Source organism: Leucopleurus acutus, assembly GCF_964270905.1.
Source record: "Leucopleurus acutus genome assembly, chromosome: 2".
Lineage (NCBI taxonomy): Eukaryota > Metazoa > Chordata > Mammalia > Artiodactyla > Delphinidae > Leucopleurus > Leucopleurus acutus.
The window spans coordinates 21,921,073-21,939,229 of NC_139143.1; the positions used below are offsets into that span (position 1 = coordinate 21,921,073).

Genomic DNA, 18,157 nt, shown 5'->3' on the forward strand with positions numbered 1-18,157 from the left:
TTCCAGAATTGTCTCGCTCTTCTGGACCAGGTAAGATAATACAACAACACTGCATCTGTGTAGTGTTCCGTCCTCTTCAAAGTGCTTTCATGAGACTTCCAGGAAGATGGCGGAAGAGTAAGACGCGGAGATCCCCTTCCTCCCCACAGATACACCAGAAATACATCTACACGTGGAACAACTCCTACAGAACACCTAATGAACGCTGGCAGAAGACCTCAGACCTCCCCAAAGGCAAGAAACCCCCCACGTACCTGGGTAGGGCAAAAGAAAAAAGAATAAACAGAGACAAAAGGATAGGGACAGGTCCTGCACAAGCGGGAGGGAGCTGTGAAGGAGGAAAAGTGTCCACACACTAGGAAGCCCCTTCGTGGGCAGAGACTGCGGGTGGCGGAGGGGGAAGCTTCGGAGCCGCGGAGGAGAGCACAGCAGCAGGGGTGCGGAGGGCAAAGCGGGGAGATTCCTGCACAGAGGATTGGTGCCGACCGGCACTCACCAGCCGAGAGGCTTGTCTGCTCACCCGCCGGGGCGGGCGGGGCTGGGAGCTGAGGCTCGGGCTTCAGTCGGAGCGTAGGGAGAGGACTGGGGTTGGCGGTGTGAACACAGCCTGCAGGGCGTTAGTGTGCCACGGCTAGCCGGGAGGGAGTCCGGGGAAAAGTCTGGAACTGCCGAAGAGGCAAGAGACTTTTTCTTACCTCTTTGTTTCCTGGTGCGCGAGGAGAGGGGATTAAGAGCGCTGCTTAAAGGAGCTCCAGAGACGGGCGCGAGCCGCGGCTAACAGCACGGACCCCAGAGACGGGCATGAGACGCTAAGGCCGCTGCTGCCGCCACCAAGAAGCCTGTGTGCGAACACAGGTCACTATCCACAACCCCGTCTGGGAGCCTGAGCAGCCCGCCACTGTCAGGGTCCCGGGATCCAGGGACAACTTCCCCGGGAGAACGCACGGCGCGCCTCAGGCTGGTGCAACGTCACGCTGGCCTCTGCCGCTGCAGGCTTGCCCCGCACTCCGTGCCCCTTCCTCCCCCCGGCCTGAGTGAGCCAGAGCCTCCGAATCAGCGGCTCCTTTAACCCCGTCCTGTCTGAGCAAAGAACAGACGCTCTCCGGCGACCTACACGCAGAAGCGGGGCCAAATCCAAAGCTGAGCCCCTGGGAGCTGTGAGAACAAAGAAGAGAAAGGGAAATCTCTCCCAGCAGCCTCAGGAGCAGCGGATTAAAGCTCCACCATCAACGTGATGTACCCTGCAGCTGTGGAATACCTGAATAGACAACGAATCATCCCAAATTGAGGAGGTGGACTTTGAGAGCAAGATTTATGATTTTTTCCCCTTTTCCTCCTTTTGTGAGTGTGTATGTGTATGCTTCTGTGTGAGATTTTGTCTGTATAGCTTTGCTTCCACCATTTGTTCCGGGTTCTATCCATCCGTTTTTTTGTTTTGTTTTTTTTCCTCTTAATAATTATTTCTTTATTTTAATAACTTCATTATATTTTATCTTTATTTTATTTTACTTTGTCTTCTTTCTTTTTTTCCTTCCTTCCCTCCTTCCTTTCTTGCTCCCTCCCTCCCTCCTTTCTTTCTTTCTACTTCTACTAATTCTTTCTTTCTACTTTTTCTCCCTTTTCTTCTGAGCCGTGTGGATGAAAGGCTCTTGGTGCTGCAGCCAGGAGTTAGTGCTGTGCCTCTGAGGTGGGAGAGCCAACTTCAGGACACTGGTCCACAAGAGGCCTCCCAGCTGCACATAATATCAAACGGCGAAAATCTCCCAGAGATCTCCATCTCAACGCTAGCACCCAGCTTCACTCAACGACCAGCAAGCTACAGTGCTGGACATCCTATGCCAAACAACTAGCAAGACAGGAACACAACCCCACCCATTAGCAGGGAGGCTGCCCAAAATCATAATAAGTCTACAGACACCCCAAAACACACCACCAGACGTGGACCTGCCCACCAGAAAGACAAGATCCAGCCTCATCCACCAGAACACAGGCACTAGTACCCTCCACCAGGAAGCCTACACAACCCACTGAACCAACCTTAGCCACTGGGGACAGACACCAAAAACAACAGTAACTACGAACCTTCAGCCTGCAAAAAGGAGACCCCAAACACAGTAAGATAAGCAAAATGAAAAGACAGAAAAACACAGCAGATGAAGGAGCAAGATAAAAACCCACCAGACCTAACAAATGAAGAGGAAATAGGCAGTCTACCTGAAAAAGAATTCAGAATAATGATAGTAAAGATGATCAAAAATCTTGGAAATAGAATAGACAAAATGCAAGAAACAGTTAACAAGGACCTAGAAGAACTAAAATGAAACAAACAATGATGAACAACACAACAAATGAAATGAAAAATACTCTAGATGGGATCAATAGCAGAAGGCAGAAGAATGGATAAGTGACCTGGAAGATAAAATAGTGGAAATAACTACTGCAGAGCAGAATAAAGAAAAAAGAATGAAAAGAACTGAGGACAGTCTCAGAGACCTCTGGGACAATATTAAACGCACCAACATTCGAATTACAGGGGTTCCAGAAGAAGAAGAGAAAAAGAAAGGGACTGAGAAAATATTTGAAGAGATTATAGTTGAAAACTTCCCTAATATGGGAAAGGAAATAGTTAATCAAGTCCAGGAAGCACAGAGAGTCCCATACAGGATAAATCCAAGGAGAAATACGCCAAGACACATATTAATCAAACTGTCAAAAATTAAATACAAAGAAAGCATATTAAAAGCAGCAAGGGAAAAACAACAAATAACACACAAGGGAATCCCCATATGGTTAACAGCTGATCTTTCAGCAGAAACTCCGCAAGCCAGAAGGGAGTGGCAGGACATATTGAAAGTGTTGAAGGAGAAAAACCTGCAACCAAGATTACTCTACCCAGCAAGGATCTCATTCAGATTTGATGGAGAAATTAAAACCTTTACAGACAAGCAAGAGCTGAGAGAGTTCAGCACCACCAAACCAGCTCTACAACAACTGCTAAAGGAACTTCTCTAGGCAAGAAACACAAGAGAAGGAAAAGACCTACAATAAAGAACGCAAAACAATTAAGAAAATGGGAATAGGAACATACATATTGATAATTACCTTAAATGTAAATGGACTGAATGCTCCCACCAAAAGACACAGATTGGCTGAATGGATACAAAAACAAGACGCATATATTTGCTGTCTAGAAGAGACCCACTTCAGACCTAGAGACACATACAGACTGAAAGGGGATGGAAAAAGGTATTTCATGCAAATGGAAACCAAAAGAAAGCTGGAGTAGCAATTCTCGTATCAGACAAAATAGACTTTAAAATACAGGCTATTAGAAGAGACAAAGAAGGACACTACATAATGATCAAGGGATCGATCCAAGAAGAAGAAATAACAATTGTAAATATTTATGCACCCAACATAGGAGCACCTCAATACATAAGGCAAATACTAACAGCCATAAAAGGGGAAATCGACAGTCACACATTCATAGTAGGGGACTTTAACACCCCACTTTCACCAATGGACAGATCATCCAAAATGAAAATAAATAAGGAAACACAAGCTTTAAATGATACATTAAACAAGATGGACTTAATTGATATTTATAGGACATTCCATCCAAAAACAACAGAATACACATTTTTCTCAAGTGCTCATGGAACATTCTCCAGGATAGATCATATCTTGGGTCACAAATCAAGCCTTGGTAAATTTAAGAAAACTGAAATTGTATCAAGTATCTTTTCCGACCACAATGCTATGAGACTAGATATCAATTACAGGAAAAGATCTGTAAAAAATACAAACACATGGAGGCTAAACAATACACTACTTAATAACAAAGTGATCACGGAAGAAATCAAAGAGGAAATCAAAAAATACCAAGAAACAAATGACCATGGAGACACGACGACTCAAAATCTATGGGATGCAGCAAACCAGTTCTAAGAGGGAAGTTTATAGCAATACAATCCTACTTAAGAAACAGGAAACATCTCGAATAAACAACCTAACCTTGCACCTAAAGCAATTAGAGAAAGAAGAACAAAAAAACCCCAAAATTAGCAGAAGGAAAGAAATCATAAAGATCACATCAGAAATCAATGAAAAAGAAATGAAAGAAACGATAGCAAAGATCAATAAAACTGAAAGCTGGTTCTTTGAAAGGATAAACAAAATTGATAAACCATTAGCCAGCCTCATCAAGAAAAAAAGGGAGAAGACTCAAATCAATAGAATTAGAAATGAAAAAGGAGAAGTAACAACTGACACTGCAGAAATACAAAAGATCATGAGAGATTACTACAAGCAACTCTATGCCAATAAAATGGACAACCTGGAAGAAATGGACAAGTTCTTAGAAAGGCACAACCTGCCAAGACTGAATCAGGAAGAAATAGAAAATATGAACAGACCAATCACAAGCACTGAAATTGAAACTGTGATTAAAAATCTTCCAGCAAACAAAAGCCCAGGACCAGATGGCTTCACAGGCGAATTCTATCAAACATTTATAGAAGAGCTATCACCTATCCTTCTCAAACTCATCCAAAATATAGCAGAGGGAGGAACACTCCCCAACTCATTCTACGAGGCCACCATCATCCTGATACCAAAACCAGACAAGGATGTCACAAAGAAAGAAAACTACAGGCCAATATCACTGATGAACATAGATGCAAAAATCCTCAACAAAATACTAGCAAACAGAATCCAACAGCACATTAAACGGATCATACCCCATGATCAAGTGGGGTTTATTTCAGGAATGCAAGGGTTCTTCAATATACGCAAATCAATCAACGTGATACACCATATTAACAAATTGAAGGAGAAAAACCATATGATCATCTCAATAGATGCAGAGAAAGCTTTTGACAAAATTCAACACCCATTTATGATAAAAGCCCTGCAGAAAGTAGGCATAGAGGGAACTTTCCTCAACATAATAAAGGCCATATATGACAAAGCCACAGCCAACATCGTCCTCAATGGTGAAAAACTGAAAGCATTTCCACTAAGATCAGGAACAAGACAAGGTTGCCCACTCTCACCACTCTTATTCAACATAGTTTTGGAAGTTTTAGCCACAGCAATCAGAGAAGAAAAGGAAATAAAAGGAATCCAAATTGGAAAAGAAGAAGTAAAGCTGTCACTATTTGCAGATGACATGATACTATACATAGAGAATCCTAAAGATGCTACCAGAAAACTACTAGAGCTAATCAATGAATTTGGTAAAGTAGCAGGATACAAAATTAATGCACAGAAATCTCTGGCATTCCTATACACTAAGGATGAAAAATCTGCAAGTGAAATCAACAAAACACTCCCATTTACCATTGCAACAAAAAGAATAAAATATCTAGGAATAAGCCTACCTATGGAGACAAAAGACCTGTATGCAGAAAATTATAAGACACTGATGAAAGAAATTAAAGATGATACAAATAGATGGACAGATATACCATGTTCTTGGATTGGAAGAATCAACATTGTGAAAATGACTCTACTACCCAAAGCAATCTACAGATTCAATGCACTCCCTATCAAACTACCACTAGCATTTTTCACAGAACTAGAACAAAAAATTTCACAATTTGTATGGAACCACAAAAGACCCCGAATAGCAAAAGCAATCTTGAGAACGAAAAACGGAGCTGGAAGAATCAGGCTTCCTGACTTCAGACTATACTACAAAGCTACATTAATCAAGACAGTATTGTACTGGCACAAAAACAGAAATATAGATCACTGTAACAGGAGAGAAAGCCCAGAGATAAACCCACGCACATATGGTCACCATATCTATGATAAAGGAGGCAGGAATGTACAGTGGAGAAAGGACAGCCTCTTCAATAGGTTGTTCTGGGAAAACTGGACAGCTACATGTAAAAGTATGAGATTGTATCACTCCCTAACACCCTGCACAAAGATAAGCTCAAGGTGGATTAAAGACCTAAATGTAAGGCCAGAAACTATCAAACTCTTAGAGGAAAACATAGGCAGGACACTCGATGACATAAATCACAGCAAGGTCCTTTTTGACCCACCTCCTAGAGAAATGGAAATAAAAACAAAAATAAACAAATGGGACCTAATGAAACTTAAAAGCTTTTGCGCAGCAAAGGAAACCATAAACAAGACCAAAAGACAACCCTCAGAATGGGAGAAAATATTTGCAAATGAAGCAACTGACAAAGGATTAATCTCCAAAATTTATAAGCAGCTCATGCAGCTTAATAACAAAAAAACAACCCAATCCAAAAATGGGCAGAAGACCTAAATAGACATTTCTCCAAAGAAGATATACAGACTGCCAACAAACACATGAAAGAATGCTCAACATCACTAATCATTAGAAAAATGCAAATCAAAACTACCATGAGGTATCATCTCACACCAGTCAGAATGGCCATCATCAAAAAATCTAGAAACAATAAATGCTGGAGAGGGTGTGGAGAAAAGGGAACCCTCTTACACTGTTGGTGGGAATGTAAATTGATACAGCCACTGTGGAGAACAGTATGGAGGTTCCTTTAAAAACTACAAATAGAACTACCGTATGACCCAGCAATCCCACTACTGGGCATATACCCTGAGAAAACCATAATTCAAAAAGAGTCATGTATGAAAATGTTCATTGCAGCTCTATTTACAATAGCCCAGAGATGGAAACAACCTAAATGTCCATCATCGGATGAATGGATAAAGAAGATGTGGCACATATATACAATTGAATATTACTGAGCCATAAAAAGAAACGAAATTGAGCTATTTGTAATGAGGTGGATGGACCTAGAGTCTGTCATACAGAGTGAAGTACGTCAGAAGGAGAGAGACAAATACCGTATGCTAACACATATATATGGAATTTAAGGGAAAAAAATGTCATGAAGAACCTAGGGGTGAAGCAGGAATAAAGACACAGACTTACTAGAGAATGGACTTGAGGCTATGGGGAGGGGGAAGGGTAAACTGTGACAAAGCGAGAGAGAGGCATGGACACATATACACTACCAAACGTAAGGTAGATAGCTAGTGGGAAGCAGCCGCATAGCACAGGGAGATCAGCTCTGTGCTTTGTGACCGCCTGGAGGGGTGGGATAGGGAGGGTGGGAGGAAGGGAGACGCAAGCGGGAAGAGATATGGGAACATATGTGTATATATATATAACTGATTCATTTTGTTGTGAAGCTGAAACTAACATAAAAAAAACAAAAAAAAAAGTGCTTTCACATTTGATCTCACAGAAGCATTGGTGCCCCAATTACTGTAGTGGTCAAATCTGACTCTGCTTGCCAGCTGTGTGGCCTTGGGCAGTTATTTAAGCTCTCTTCTGCCCCCTAGTTTCCTCAGATTTAAATTAGAAACAGTAATAATAATATCCATTGTAGGGACTTCCCTGGTGGTGCAGTGGTTAAGAATCCGCCTGCCAGTGCAGGGAACACGGGTTCGAGCCCTGGTCCGGGAAGATGCCATATGCTGTGGAGCAACTAAGCCCGTGCGCCACAAGTACTGAGCCTGCGCTCTAGAGCCCGTGAGCCACAACTACTGAGCCCACGTGCCACAACTACTGAAGCCTGTACGCCTAGAGCCCGTGCTCCACAACAAGAGAAGCCACTGCAATGAGAAGCCCACGCACTGCAACAAAGAGTAGCCCCCGCTCGCCGCAACTAGAGAAAGCCCACGCACAGCAACGAAGACCCAACGCAGCCAAAAATTAATTAATTAATTAAAAAAAATAACATCCATTGCAGGTTGTTGAGGTGATTCAAACAAGGTAATATATGTATAGCACTCAGACTGCACCTGACACATTGTGTCCAAGCAGGTCACTGTCCTGGATTTTGCTGGCGGTTTTTGTTTGTTTGTTTTTATACTATAAGGTAGCCACCATCCACTGTTAATTACAAAACCCGGACTAGATCCCAGGTCTTCTGACATGTGCAGTGCCCTCTCTCTCTTTTTTTTTTAACACCACCGCATGTATCTTTTTATTTTGAAAAATTTCAAGTCTACAGAAAAGTTGACAGAATAGTATAATAAACATCCAAATGCTATTTTTCCAGATTCAACAGTGGTTGAAATTTTCCACATCTGCTTTGTCTCTATGTATGTGTACTTCCTTTCTGAACCATTTGGAAGTAAATTGCAGATGTCACAACAGACACTTCACTCCTGAATACTTCAGCATTTATCTCCTATCCATAAGGACACTCTCTTACATAATCCCAGTACTATTTTCATGCTGAAGAAATAAACATTAATTCAATAGCATGATCTAATATATAGTCCATGTAAACATTTTCCCAGTTGCTCCAAAATGTCCTTTAGAGTACCCTCGATGCCCCCAGTCCAGGGTGTTTAATCAAGATTCATGCACTGCATTTGCTTGTCATCACCAGTGTTCATTTGATGGAGCTCCTGTGACAAAAGTACATGCTCTTATAGTTAGTTAAACTAAGGTTCAGAGGTGACGTGCCAATTCAGCGTCTAGAACAAGCACATTTGTGCCTCAGACTCAGGATAGAGGTTAAAGAGCCCTGGTCCTTGCGGCTTCCCTGGTGGCGCAGTCGTTGGGAGTCCACCTGCCGATGCAGAGGACACGGGTTCGTGCCCCGGGCCGGGAAGATCCCACATGCCGCGGAGCGGCTGGGCCCGTGAGCCATGTCCACTGAGCCTGCGTGTCCGGAGCCTGTGCTCCGCAACGGGAGAGGCCACAGCAGCGAGAGGCCCGCGTGCCGCAAAAAAAAAAAAGAGCCCCGGTCCTCCAAGGGCCAGACCCTGGGAGCTGACCAAGACGAGCAGCAGCGAGGGTCTGGGAGTCAAGGCCCTCTCCCTTTTGCGATCCCCCTTATTACATGGACTTGACGCCTCCTGCCCCTGGCTCATGGAGAAAAAGGGGCTTTGGGCCGGAGAACCTCCAGGCCTGGCTTGAACTCAACATCTCTCTCCTCTCCTTCCCCCACCCCTCCTGCAGGTGGAAAGCAGAGGAAGCCTGCAGAAGCTGATCCGCATCCGGAATCCCTGGGGAGAGGTGGAGTGGACCGGGCAGTGGAACGACAAGTGAGTAGGGCAGGTTCGGGAGCCGGCGTGGGGGCACTCTTTCCAGGGGTCTCTGGGGAGCTGAGGAGGGGGGGTGGCATGGTAGCCGTGCTGAGAATAAATCCCCGAGAGCACAGGCCACCCCGAGTGGGACCCCGGGGGCTGGTGGCCCTCTAGGCTCTTAAGCAGTGCACTCCAGCCATCTGGGTGCCTTTACAAGGGCTCCTGGGATGCTCATCCTTTCATCACCTCATGGTTCCTCCCTTCCCTAGCTCAGCGTCACCTTGCTATTGGATCTTCAGGGAAAAAATACACCCTTCCTCCCCTAAGCACTCGTTCTATCCCAAGGATGTAAACGTTGTGCCTGTGACCAGAGAGAAGTCCTTCTGTTGATGTCCAGGGTTCCTGGTAGGCCTGTTAGACCTTCGACTCTCTGGGGTGAACTATGTGAGCCCCTCTCATGGTCTTCCTCTGCTCCCGTCTCCCCATGCCCCTCCACAGCCCAGCACCCACGGTTCTTCACCTTTTCCCTGGCAGCCTCTGCCATGGCATAGAGACGCCTGCCCGGGACTGCAGGCCAGCCACAGAGACCAAGATGAGCGCCCCTCCCCTACATCGAATTTCCAATCGCCCCTTAAAAGAGCTGACAGGCCCATCTCAGTTTGGGCCACTGATGCTACTTCATGTCTCTCTGATGGGCTGTGTTCATCTTCTGGAATCTTCCCTGCCACCATCTTCCAGGATAATGTATCCTCTCACCTTGCTGCCCTGTACCTCTCAGCCACCTGTGTGTTACTTCCCTCCCTTACTGGGGTCTGAGCCCTCAGGTGGGAGAGCATGTCCCCGGTCCTCAACTTTGGGGCATCTTGGGGAGAAGTCATCGTCCCACACTAGTTTCTAATGCCTCTCCCATTGCTTGGTTTTCCAGCTGCCCAAACTGGACCACTATTGACCCAGAGGAGAGGGAAAGGCTGACCAGACGGCAGGAAGATGGGGAATTCTGGTAAGATTCTTAGGCGTTAGGGAAAGAGGTGTCTGATCTTCACTAGAAAATGAGTGAGATTATCGTGTTGAGGGAGCAGGGGCGTGGGATCCTGGTTTTCTTGTTGTTTTAAATTCACTGTAAGACCTTGAACAAGACAATTCTTGAACCTCTTCAGTTTGTCCATCTCAGCAGTAGGGTTTCAAAGCTGAGCAGCTCAGCAGAGAAGGCTAAGAATTCCTGCAGGCATGTTCAGGTCCCAAGAGAAAAGAGGGGGAAGGGGGGCCTTTCTCCCAACCAGTTCCTAGAGATTCATCCCGAGGCCTCAAGAAATGGGTCCTTTGCCTCCTAGAGAACGGACTTGAGGTTATGGGGAGGGGGAAGGGTGAGCTGTGACAGGGCGAGAGAGAGTCATGGGCATATACACACTAACAAACGTAGTAAGGTAGATAGCTAGTGGGAAGCAGCCGCATGGCACAGGGATATTGGCTCGGTGCTTTGTGACAGCCTGGAGGGGTGGGATAGGGAGGGTGGGAGGGAGGGAGACGCAAGAGGGAAGACATATGGGAATATATGTTTATGTATGACTAATTCACTTTGTTATAAAGCAGAAACTAACACACCATTGTAAAGCAATTATACCCCAATAAAGATGTTAAAAAAAAAAAAAACAATCGTAATAATAGTGATGGCTTCCTGGAAGGTTATAGTTTTCAAAAGCACCATGTCACGTATGACATTTGGTCTTCACAGCACCCCGGGGGATAGGGATAGGTTATAAAAAAAAAAAAAAAAAAAAAGAAATGGGTCCTTTGGAGAGTAGCAGTGGGGCCCTCGCGGCTGTGTCTGTGCTACTCTGGGACCGCCTGCGTCTGCACAGTGCTGGCGTTTTACCAAATGAGCAGCCTTATTTTGTCTCATTTGATGCACGTGGCCCCCATTTTTACAGATGAGGGTTCTGAGTTTCATAGAGGCTTAAGTAACTTGCTGAAGGTCACCTGGCTAGAAGGTGGTAGCACCAGGACTAGAATTGGCGCCTTCCAGTGGCGGACCTGATGGCCATGTGGCCCCGAGGTGTTGTCTCCTAGCAGCTCTGCCTGGCCCTGACTGGTTCCTAGTCTGGCCTTGGGCGGAAGGTCCAGGCTTATCAGTGTGTCCTCCGGCAACCTGGGTGCTGCGTCCCTGCTTTTGCAGGATGTCTTTCAACGACTTCCTGAGGCACTATTCCCGCCTGGAGATCTGCAACCTGACCCCTGACACGCTGACCAGTGACTCCTACAAGAAGTGGAAACTCACCAAGATGGATGGGAACTGGAGGCGGGGCTCCACCGCGGGCGGCTGCAGGAACTACCCGAGTGAGCACCCTGCCACTGCCCCACCCTGGTGTGCTGCACCCCATCCTGGCCGCTCCTACCCTCCAGGACCCTCTGCCTCTTCTCCCTGAGTCTCCACCTCAACACCTCAACACCCTTCTTGTCCCCTCAGCCCCTTGCCTTCTGCACTCACTTGTCTCCCTGCCCACGCAGAACCCAAGACGTGCTCTTTCTGTGATTCCTCTCCGGGCCCTAGATTCCCTGATGCCCCGGCCTCGCCCACTGAGGCAGCGTTAATCCCACTTCATACCTATGGGCTACTTTTTTTTTTGTTTTTTTGCGGTACGCGGGCCTCTCACTGTTGTGGCCTCTCCCGTTGCGGAGCACAGGCTCCGGATGCGCAGGCTCAGCAGCCATGGCTCACGGGCCCAGCCGCTCCGCGGCATGTGGGATCTTCCCGGACCGGGGCACGAACCTGTGTCCCCTGCATCGGCAGGCGGACTCTCAACCAGTGCGCCACCAGGGAAACCCCCATGGGCTACTTTATCCACACGAAGCCCACGCGGCCTAGCCCAGCAGGGGGACCTCACCCACTGGACCTCTGCACATCCAGACCCTGGTTGTTGCCTGGCAATCCTCTTGTGCCCAATTCACTCAGCAGGTGTTGATGGGGTCCTGCTCAGATGGGGGCAAGGACTCCTCCTCTGGTTTATCGTTTGTTTATTCCCCTGACCCTTCTGCCTCAATGGCCCAGTCCTCCCCTGCCCTCTCCCACTCAGAAATTGTCCCATCATGATGACATTTGCCAATTATGAAACATACGTTGGGTGCTAGGAACTGTGCTAAGTGATTTATTTATATATTACTCCATTTAATCCTCACAACAGCCTTCTGAGGCAGGCACTTTATTAGCATCTCCATCTTTAAGATGAGGGGACTGAGGCTTGGAGAGGTTAAGTGACTGTGCCCGGGATTTGAACCCGGGCAGTCTGACTGTGGAGTCAGTCTTTAAGTACTGCAATGGCAATTCATGGTCATATATTGATTCTCTTGTTACAGATGAGGAAACCAAGGCTCTCAGTGGCATACCTCGGCCACAGAGCAAGTAGTCAGACTGGGACTAGCAGATTGGTGCCTCTAGCTCTGGTGCTTTTTTTTTTTTTTTTTTTTTTGGCTGCATTGGGTCTTTGTTGCTATGTGCAGGCTTTCTCTAGTTGCGGCGAGCGGGGGCTACTCTTCATTGCGGTGCGCAGGCTTCTCATTGCGGTGGCTTCTCTTGTTGCGGAGCATGGGCTCTAGGCACGCGGGCTTCAGTAGTTGTGGCTCGCGGGCTTCAGTAATTGTGGCTCTAGAGCACAGGCTCAGTAGTTGCGACGCACGGGCTTAGTTGCTGTGTGGCATGTGGGATCTTCCCGGACCAGGGATCGAACCTGGGTCCCCTGCATTGGCAGGCAGATTCTTATCCATTGCGCCACCAGGGAAGCCCAGCTCTGGTGCTTTTAATCCTTCATCTCATGTATGCAGCCACCAAGCAAGTTCCAGAGGTGCTGGGATGGTCCTCTGCCTCAGATAAGACTATGTCTCCTACCCACTAGATCAGGGGTTGGCAGACTCTCTCTTAAGGGCCAGATAGTTGACCTTTTGGCTCTGTGGGCCATCTAGTCTCTATGGCAACTATTCAAATGTTGCTGTAGCCCGAAGGCAGCCATACTTAAATGAACAGATATGATGACTGTGTTCTAATAAAACTTTACTTGTAAAAACAGGCAGCCAGCAGCCCATAGAGCCATAGTTGGCCAAACCCTACACTAGATACCTTTATCTCCACAAGTAGAATGTTAGTAGGTAAAGGAAGGAGATCACATTAATTATCCTTAAAATGAATGAATCTCGGCTCCTTCCTACAAGTTGGTTTTGGAAGTTGGGAGGGCAGAGACACCATGGGAGTGGGCAAGGGGACAGGCCCAGGAGGACGGGGACACAGAACAAGAGGCTGAGACGGGGCACAGGATGTTCCTGGCCCCTGGGTTCATTGAGGGGGGTGCAGACCTAGTCCCCAAGTCCCCCCAGCCAGGCCAGCTGGGCCATCTCTGACCCCCGAGTTAGAGCCTGGTGAGAAGATACCACGGGGAGATATCACAGCTGAGCCAAAGGAGATCTGGGCCTCAGCTCTGACCACCCTGTGCCAGGATGCCTCCCAAGCCCGGCCAGCCTGAGGGCGAGCGAGAGAGAACTGCAAAGGGGAGTTTCTAATTTAGGTTCCCGTGAGGTTCAGACAAACCCCCAGCCCTCCACTGCTCATGGCCTGTTGCCACCCGGACGGGCTGCCAGCCAGCCCTGGTCTCTGGTTCCTCTGCCCTGCCATACCCCCACCCGCCCATCCTCACCCCTCTCCCAGCAGCCTCCAACCCCTGCGACCAGCGCGGCCTCGTCCCCTCGTCCCCCCATGCACACCTGTTCACGCTGGGCTCCTGCGGTCTGAGTGACTGACCCCCGCCCCTTCTGGCTACAGATACCTTCTGGATGAACCCTCAGTACCTGATCAAGTTGGAGGAGGAGGACGAAGACCAGGAGGACGGGGAGAACGGCTGCACCTTCCTGGTGGGTCTCATCCAGAAGCACCGGCGGCGGCAGAGGAAGATGGGCGAGGACATGCACACCATTGGCTTCGGCATCTATGAGGTATGGGAGGGGCGTCCACAGGGCTGGGGCTCCTCCTTCCCTTCCACCTTGGCTCGTGTCAGCCCCTGCGATGAAGGCCAACCCCAGAGGCAGACCTGGAGATGGGACCCCAGGCCGGGAGCTTGGCCAAGGAAAAGCAAAGCCATGGGCCGGGCCAGTCCTAAGAGACTCATGCAGGGAGGTCCCTGCAATTGGTCTGGGTCACCAGGAGCCCCCGCCCCCCTTCCCCTGCAGCCAGCTTCCGGGGAGTCCCGCTCTTTCAAGTGGCCTCTGTGTCCCTTCTCACTTCCCCCAGGCCTGGCACTCTGGCTGGCCACCAATCTCCAAAGGACAGAACAGATGTAAGGCGAGGACAGAGTGTGCTGGACCATGTCCGGAGCCACTGTGAGGGCAGGAACTGAGTCAGCAGATCCCGTCCCACTGGGCAGAGCCCGTGCTCGGGCAGGGGAGTGGTTGGTCCTCTGCTCCCACCAGGGCTCAGCCGGCTAGAGCCCCGCGCCCAACACAGGCGCTCTCACTGCCCCCATGTCCTCTCATTCCGAACCAACTGACCCAACACACTGGGCCCGGTCCCTTCACCTCTCCCTTCTCCCGCACAGAGAAGAGCTGCTCCTGGCCTGGGGTGAGCAGTGGGAGAAGCGGGGTGCAAGGAAGACTTCAGAGCCGCTCAAGTGGGGTGCACTTTGGTGTGATGGGCGGGCCGCAGTGATGTGCTGGAACCGGCCCACTCTTCCCAGCCTGACATTCAGTGAGGTCACGTGGGCAGCCTGAAGACAGCCATGGCAGGGAGGGGGCAGTATGTACAGCATGGAAATTAGCAAATACTACACATCAGGTCTCCCACCGAACCCTGAGAGCCGGGCTCCCAGCACGGCGTGTAGGAGTCAGACACAGTGTCGGGGAGAAGGCTGTCTGCTCACTTCACCCAGCAGGGAAACGCGGCTGCCGCCCGTGGGGCGACGATCTTCCCGCTCACCCACCAACAGGTGGAGCTGGGCAAGCACCATCATTTCTAAAAATGCACATAAGGGCTTCCCTGGTGGCGCAGTGGTTGAGAGTCCGCCTGCCGATGCAGGGGACACGGGTTCGTGCCCCGGTCCGGGAGGATCCCACATGCCGCGGAGCGGCTGGGCCCGTGAGCCATTCCGCTGAGCCTGCGCGTCCGGAACCTGTGCTCCGCAACGGGAGAGGCCAAAACTGAGAGGCCCGTGTACCGCAAAAAAAAAAAAAAAAAAAAAATGCACATAATTCCAAGCTTCTCAGTCTCTGAAGTAGGAGCTGAGGACTTCAGATCTAGGACAGAATAGCTGCAAGAAAAATGCAGACTGAATTGTGACACACAGCCCGGACTTGGAAATCCAGCCATGGGCTTTCAGAGCCAAGAAGCACCTGTCCCATTTTAGAGATAAGGAAACTGAGGCCGGAGAAGGGAAGCGACTTGCTTGAGGAAATACAGATGGATGTGGCCGGCAGCAGCTTCGAACCAGCACCTGCTGGCTCCCAGCCCCGGGGGGCAGCTGTGTCCCTGTGCTGCTTCCTCCAGCCCTGCTTTCCCTGGTGGCGAGGGTGGGGTGTGGGCTTTGCTACAGGCAGCTGGGTGACCTCAGCCAGGTCAGCCAGGTCACTTCACAGCTCCAGGCCTCGGTTTCTTGCTCTATAAGTTAAGCACGGTGCTAAGGGCTCATGTACATTATCGCCGGCTCATAAGATTTTTTTTTTTTAAGGGAATTCCTTTATTTTTATTTTTTACTTATTTATTTGTGGCTGTGTTGGGTCTTCGTTTCTGTGCAAGGGCTTTCTCTAGTTGCGGCATGCGGGGGCCACTCTTCATCGCGGTGCGCGGGCCTCTCACTGCTGTGGCCTCTCCCGTTGCGGAGCACAGGCTCCGGACACGCAGGCTCAGCGGCCATGGCTCACGGGCCCAGCCGCTCCGCGGCATGTGGGATCTTCCCGGACCAGGGCTCGAACACTGTGTCCCCTGCATCGGCAGGCGGACTCCCGGCCACTGCGCCACCAGGGAAGCCCAAGATTTTTTTTAAAATGTGGGAATACGTTGCATTCCTTGGGAAGTAATTACTGGGTTGACTTAGTTCCTATTGGTAAAGCTACAGAGAAAGGGGGGTAGCAAAGGAGACCATCTCAGTGGTGACATTTCTTTCTGGAGCTTTTCCAGAGTCTGAATTCAGCGTGTTCTCCTTTATTTGCAGATTCCAGAGGAGGTACGTCTGGCTCACGTCAGCCGCTGTCCCTGGGGGCTCAGGTTCACCAACAAGGAAGAGGCTTAGACTGCTGGCTCGGGGGTCTTGTGAAGCCTGGGCAGGGGCTGGTGGCGATGAAGGATGAGTCCCCAGCCCCTCTGGGCTGCAGTGAGGTTGCTCAGGTCCTAGATCCCAGGGTCTAAGCACAGGGTAAGGCAGCTGGGGCAGTTGCCACGGGGCGTGCTGTCTCCCCAGACCTGGCAAAGCCGCTGCACACATTTAGTCCCGGGTGGAGGGTCCGTGGTCTAGGGGCTGCGGGAGACTCTTCCTGGAGTCCTGTAGTGCTCTTAAAACAGGCCTAAAGGGAAATGATGAGCCCTGAGGTGGTATTATAAGATGGGGGAGCACAGAAAGAGGCCCGGACCCCATTCCCAGCTCTGCCATTTGCAAGCTGTGTGACCTTGAGCATTTAACCTGTCCTCTCTGGACTTCAGTTTCTTCGTCAGTAAAACTGGTCAACCATCCACTTGCCAGACTATTGGGATGCGCTGTGATACGTGAGAGCACCTAGTAGGCCCACAGTTAGGCTTAACCGAGCTGGTGAGACACACAGTCGCAGTGTGTGTTTTTAAAGGCCACAGTTATTCAAGTCGACACACAGGACAGGGCAGTTGGTGGCGTGCTGGGCCTTTGTGGATGCCGTGGTCAGACTGACACCCCACATTTGAGAGCTGGGCCCCCTCCTCGCCGCGGTCCTGGCTGCTTGCGTCAGTGTGTCTATACCACACAGAACTGAGTGGATCCCGGCCGAGGGCACTTTAATGCCCCTGAGTCGTAAGGGGAAGGCTGAGGACCTCTGTCCGAATGGAGAGATGGGGCCTCTGAAGACGGGGTGAATGTGGGTCTCCTGCTGTGTGTGCCTCTGAGCTCGTGTTTGGGGTAGAAAGTTAGCTTTTCATCTAAGATGATGCAGAGTTGTCGCCGTGAGCCTCTCGTCTCGATGAGTGGAGAGGACAGTGCTTGGAGCCCTTTCCACCCTCCACTCCCTCTTGCTCCTGTTTCTTCACCAGTTGACAGGACAGAGCAACGTCCACCTCAGCAAGAGCTTCTTCCTGACGCACCGAGCGAGGGAGCGGTCGGACACCTTCATCAACCTGCGGGAGGTGCTCAACCGCTTCAAGCTGCCCCCGGGGGAGTACATCCTGGTGCCGTCCACCTTCGAGCCCAACAAGGACGGGGACTTCTGCATCCGGGTCTTTTCCGAGAAGAAGGCTGACTACCAGTAGGTCGTCAGCCCTCCTCGTCCCCACGCCTTGTTCCTGCCCCGCCTGGACCCCCGCGTCAGCTTCTTTTTCTGTAGTACCCGCCCGCTTCGAAGGCTTAGCGTGAGGACTTGAGGTATCGAAGAACGTCAGTGCTGTCCTCGGGTCAGCAAAGAAAATAGACACTCGGGATCTTTCTGATGAGAAAGGGATGGTTGTAGAGCAAATTGCAAATGCCTGTCATTTGGGGCAGTGCTGGTAGAATCCCTGCGTCCCCAGCCCACCAGCCTGGCAGAGCCGAGGGTCTAAGTGCCAATCCCAGCGGTCCCTCAGATGTCTCCAGGCGCTCCCCCGTCCTCACTGGAGCCCCGCTGTTCAGGGACCATTTTTGGCTCAATTCACAATGGCTGCTGGCTTAACCGTGTCTGTTCAGCTGGGCCCTTGACTGCGTGCGATGTAATCAGCCTTGGGCAACTTAAGCACAAGATTTACTGGAAGGCCCTGGAGACCCTCTAGAACTGATAGGAGGCTGGGCGCCAGAGGACCAGGGTGTGGGAAGAGGGGGCGTGGCAGCTGCCATGTCCCCCTCTGACCTTGGGCCACATGCTCAGATCCATGTGGGATGGAGGGGGGCGGGCAGTGGGCGGGAGGGGCAGGGATCGCTGGGCTCCA

At 49.8% G+C, this 18,157-nt stretch overlaps 1 protein-coding gene across 1 annotated transcript in view; it reads left to right on the plus strand.

The window, feature by feature from the left end:
• The window catches only part of CAPN2 (calpain 2), a gene marked incomplete at its 5' end in the record, with an annotated part of 63,129 nt that overhangs the window by 32,954 nt on the left and 12,018 nt on the right, over positions 1-18,157 (plus strand). Inside the window, 5 exons of the mRNA XM_082833777.1 lie at positions 8,984-9,069; positions 9,977-10,051; positions 11,225-11,385; positions 13,856-14,025; positions 17,294-17,505. Of these exons, the coding sequence (XP_082689903.1) occupies positions 8,984-9,069; positions 9,977-10,051; positions 11,225-11,385; positions 13,856-14,025; positions 17,294-17,505 (704 nt within the window). The remainder of the gene's footprint in view (positions 1-8,983; positions 9,070-9,976; positions 10,052-11,224; positions 11,386-13,855; positions 14,026-17,293; positions 17,506-18,157) is intronic.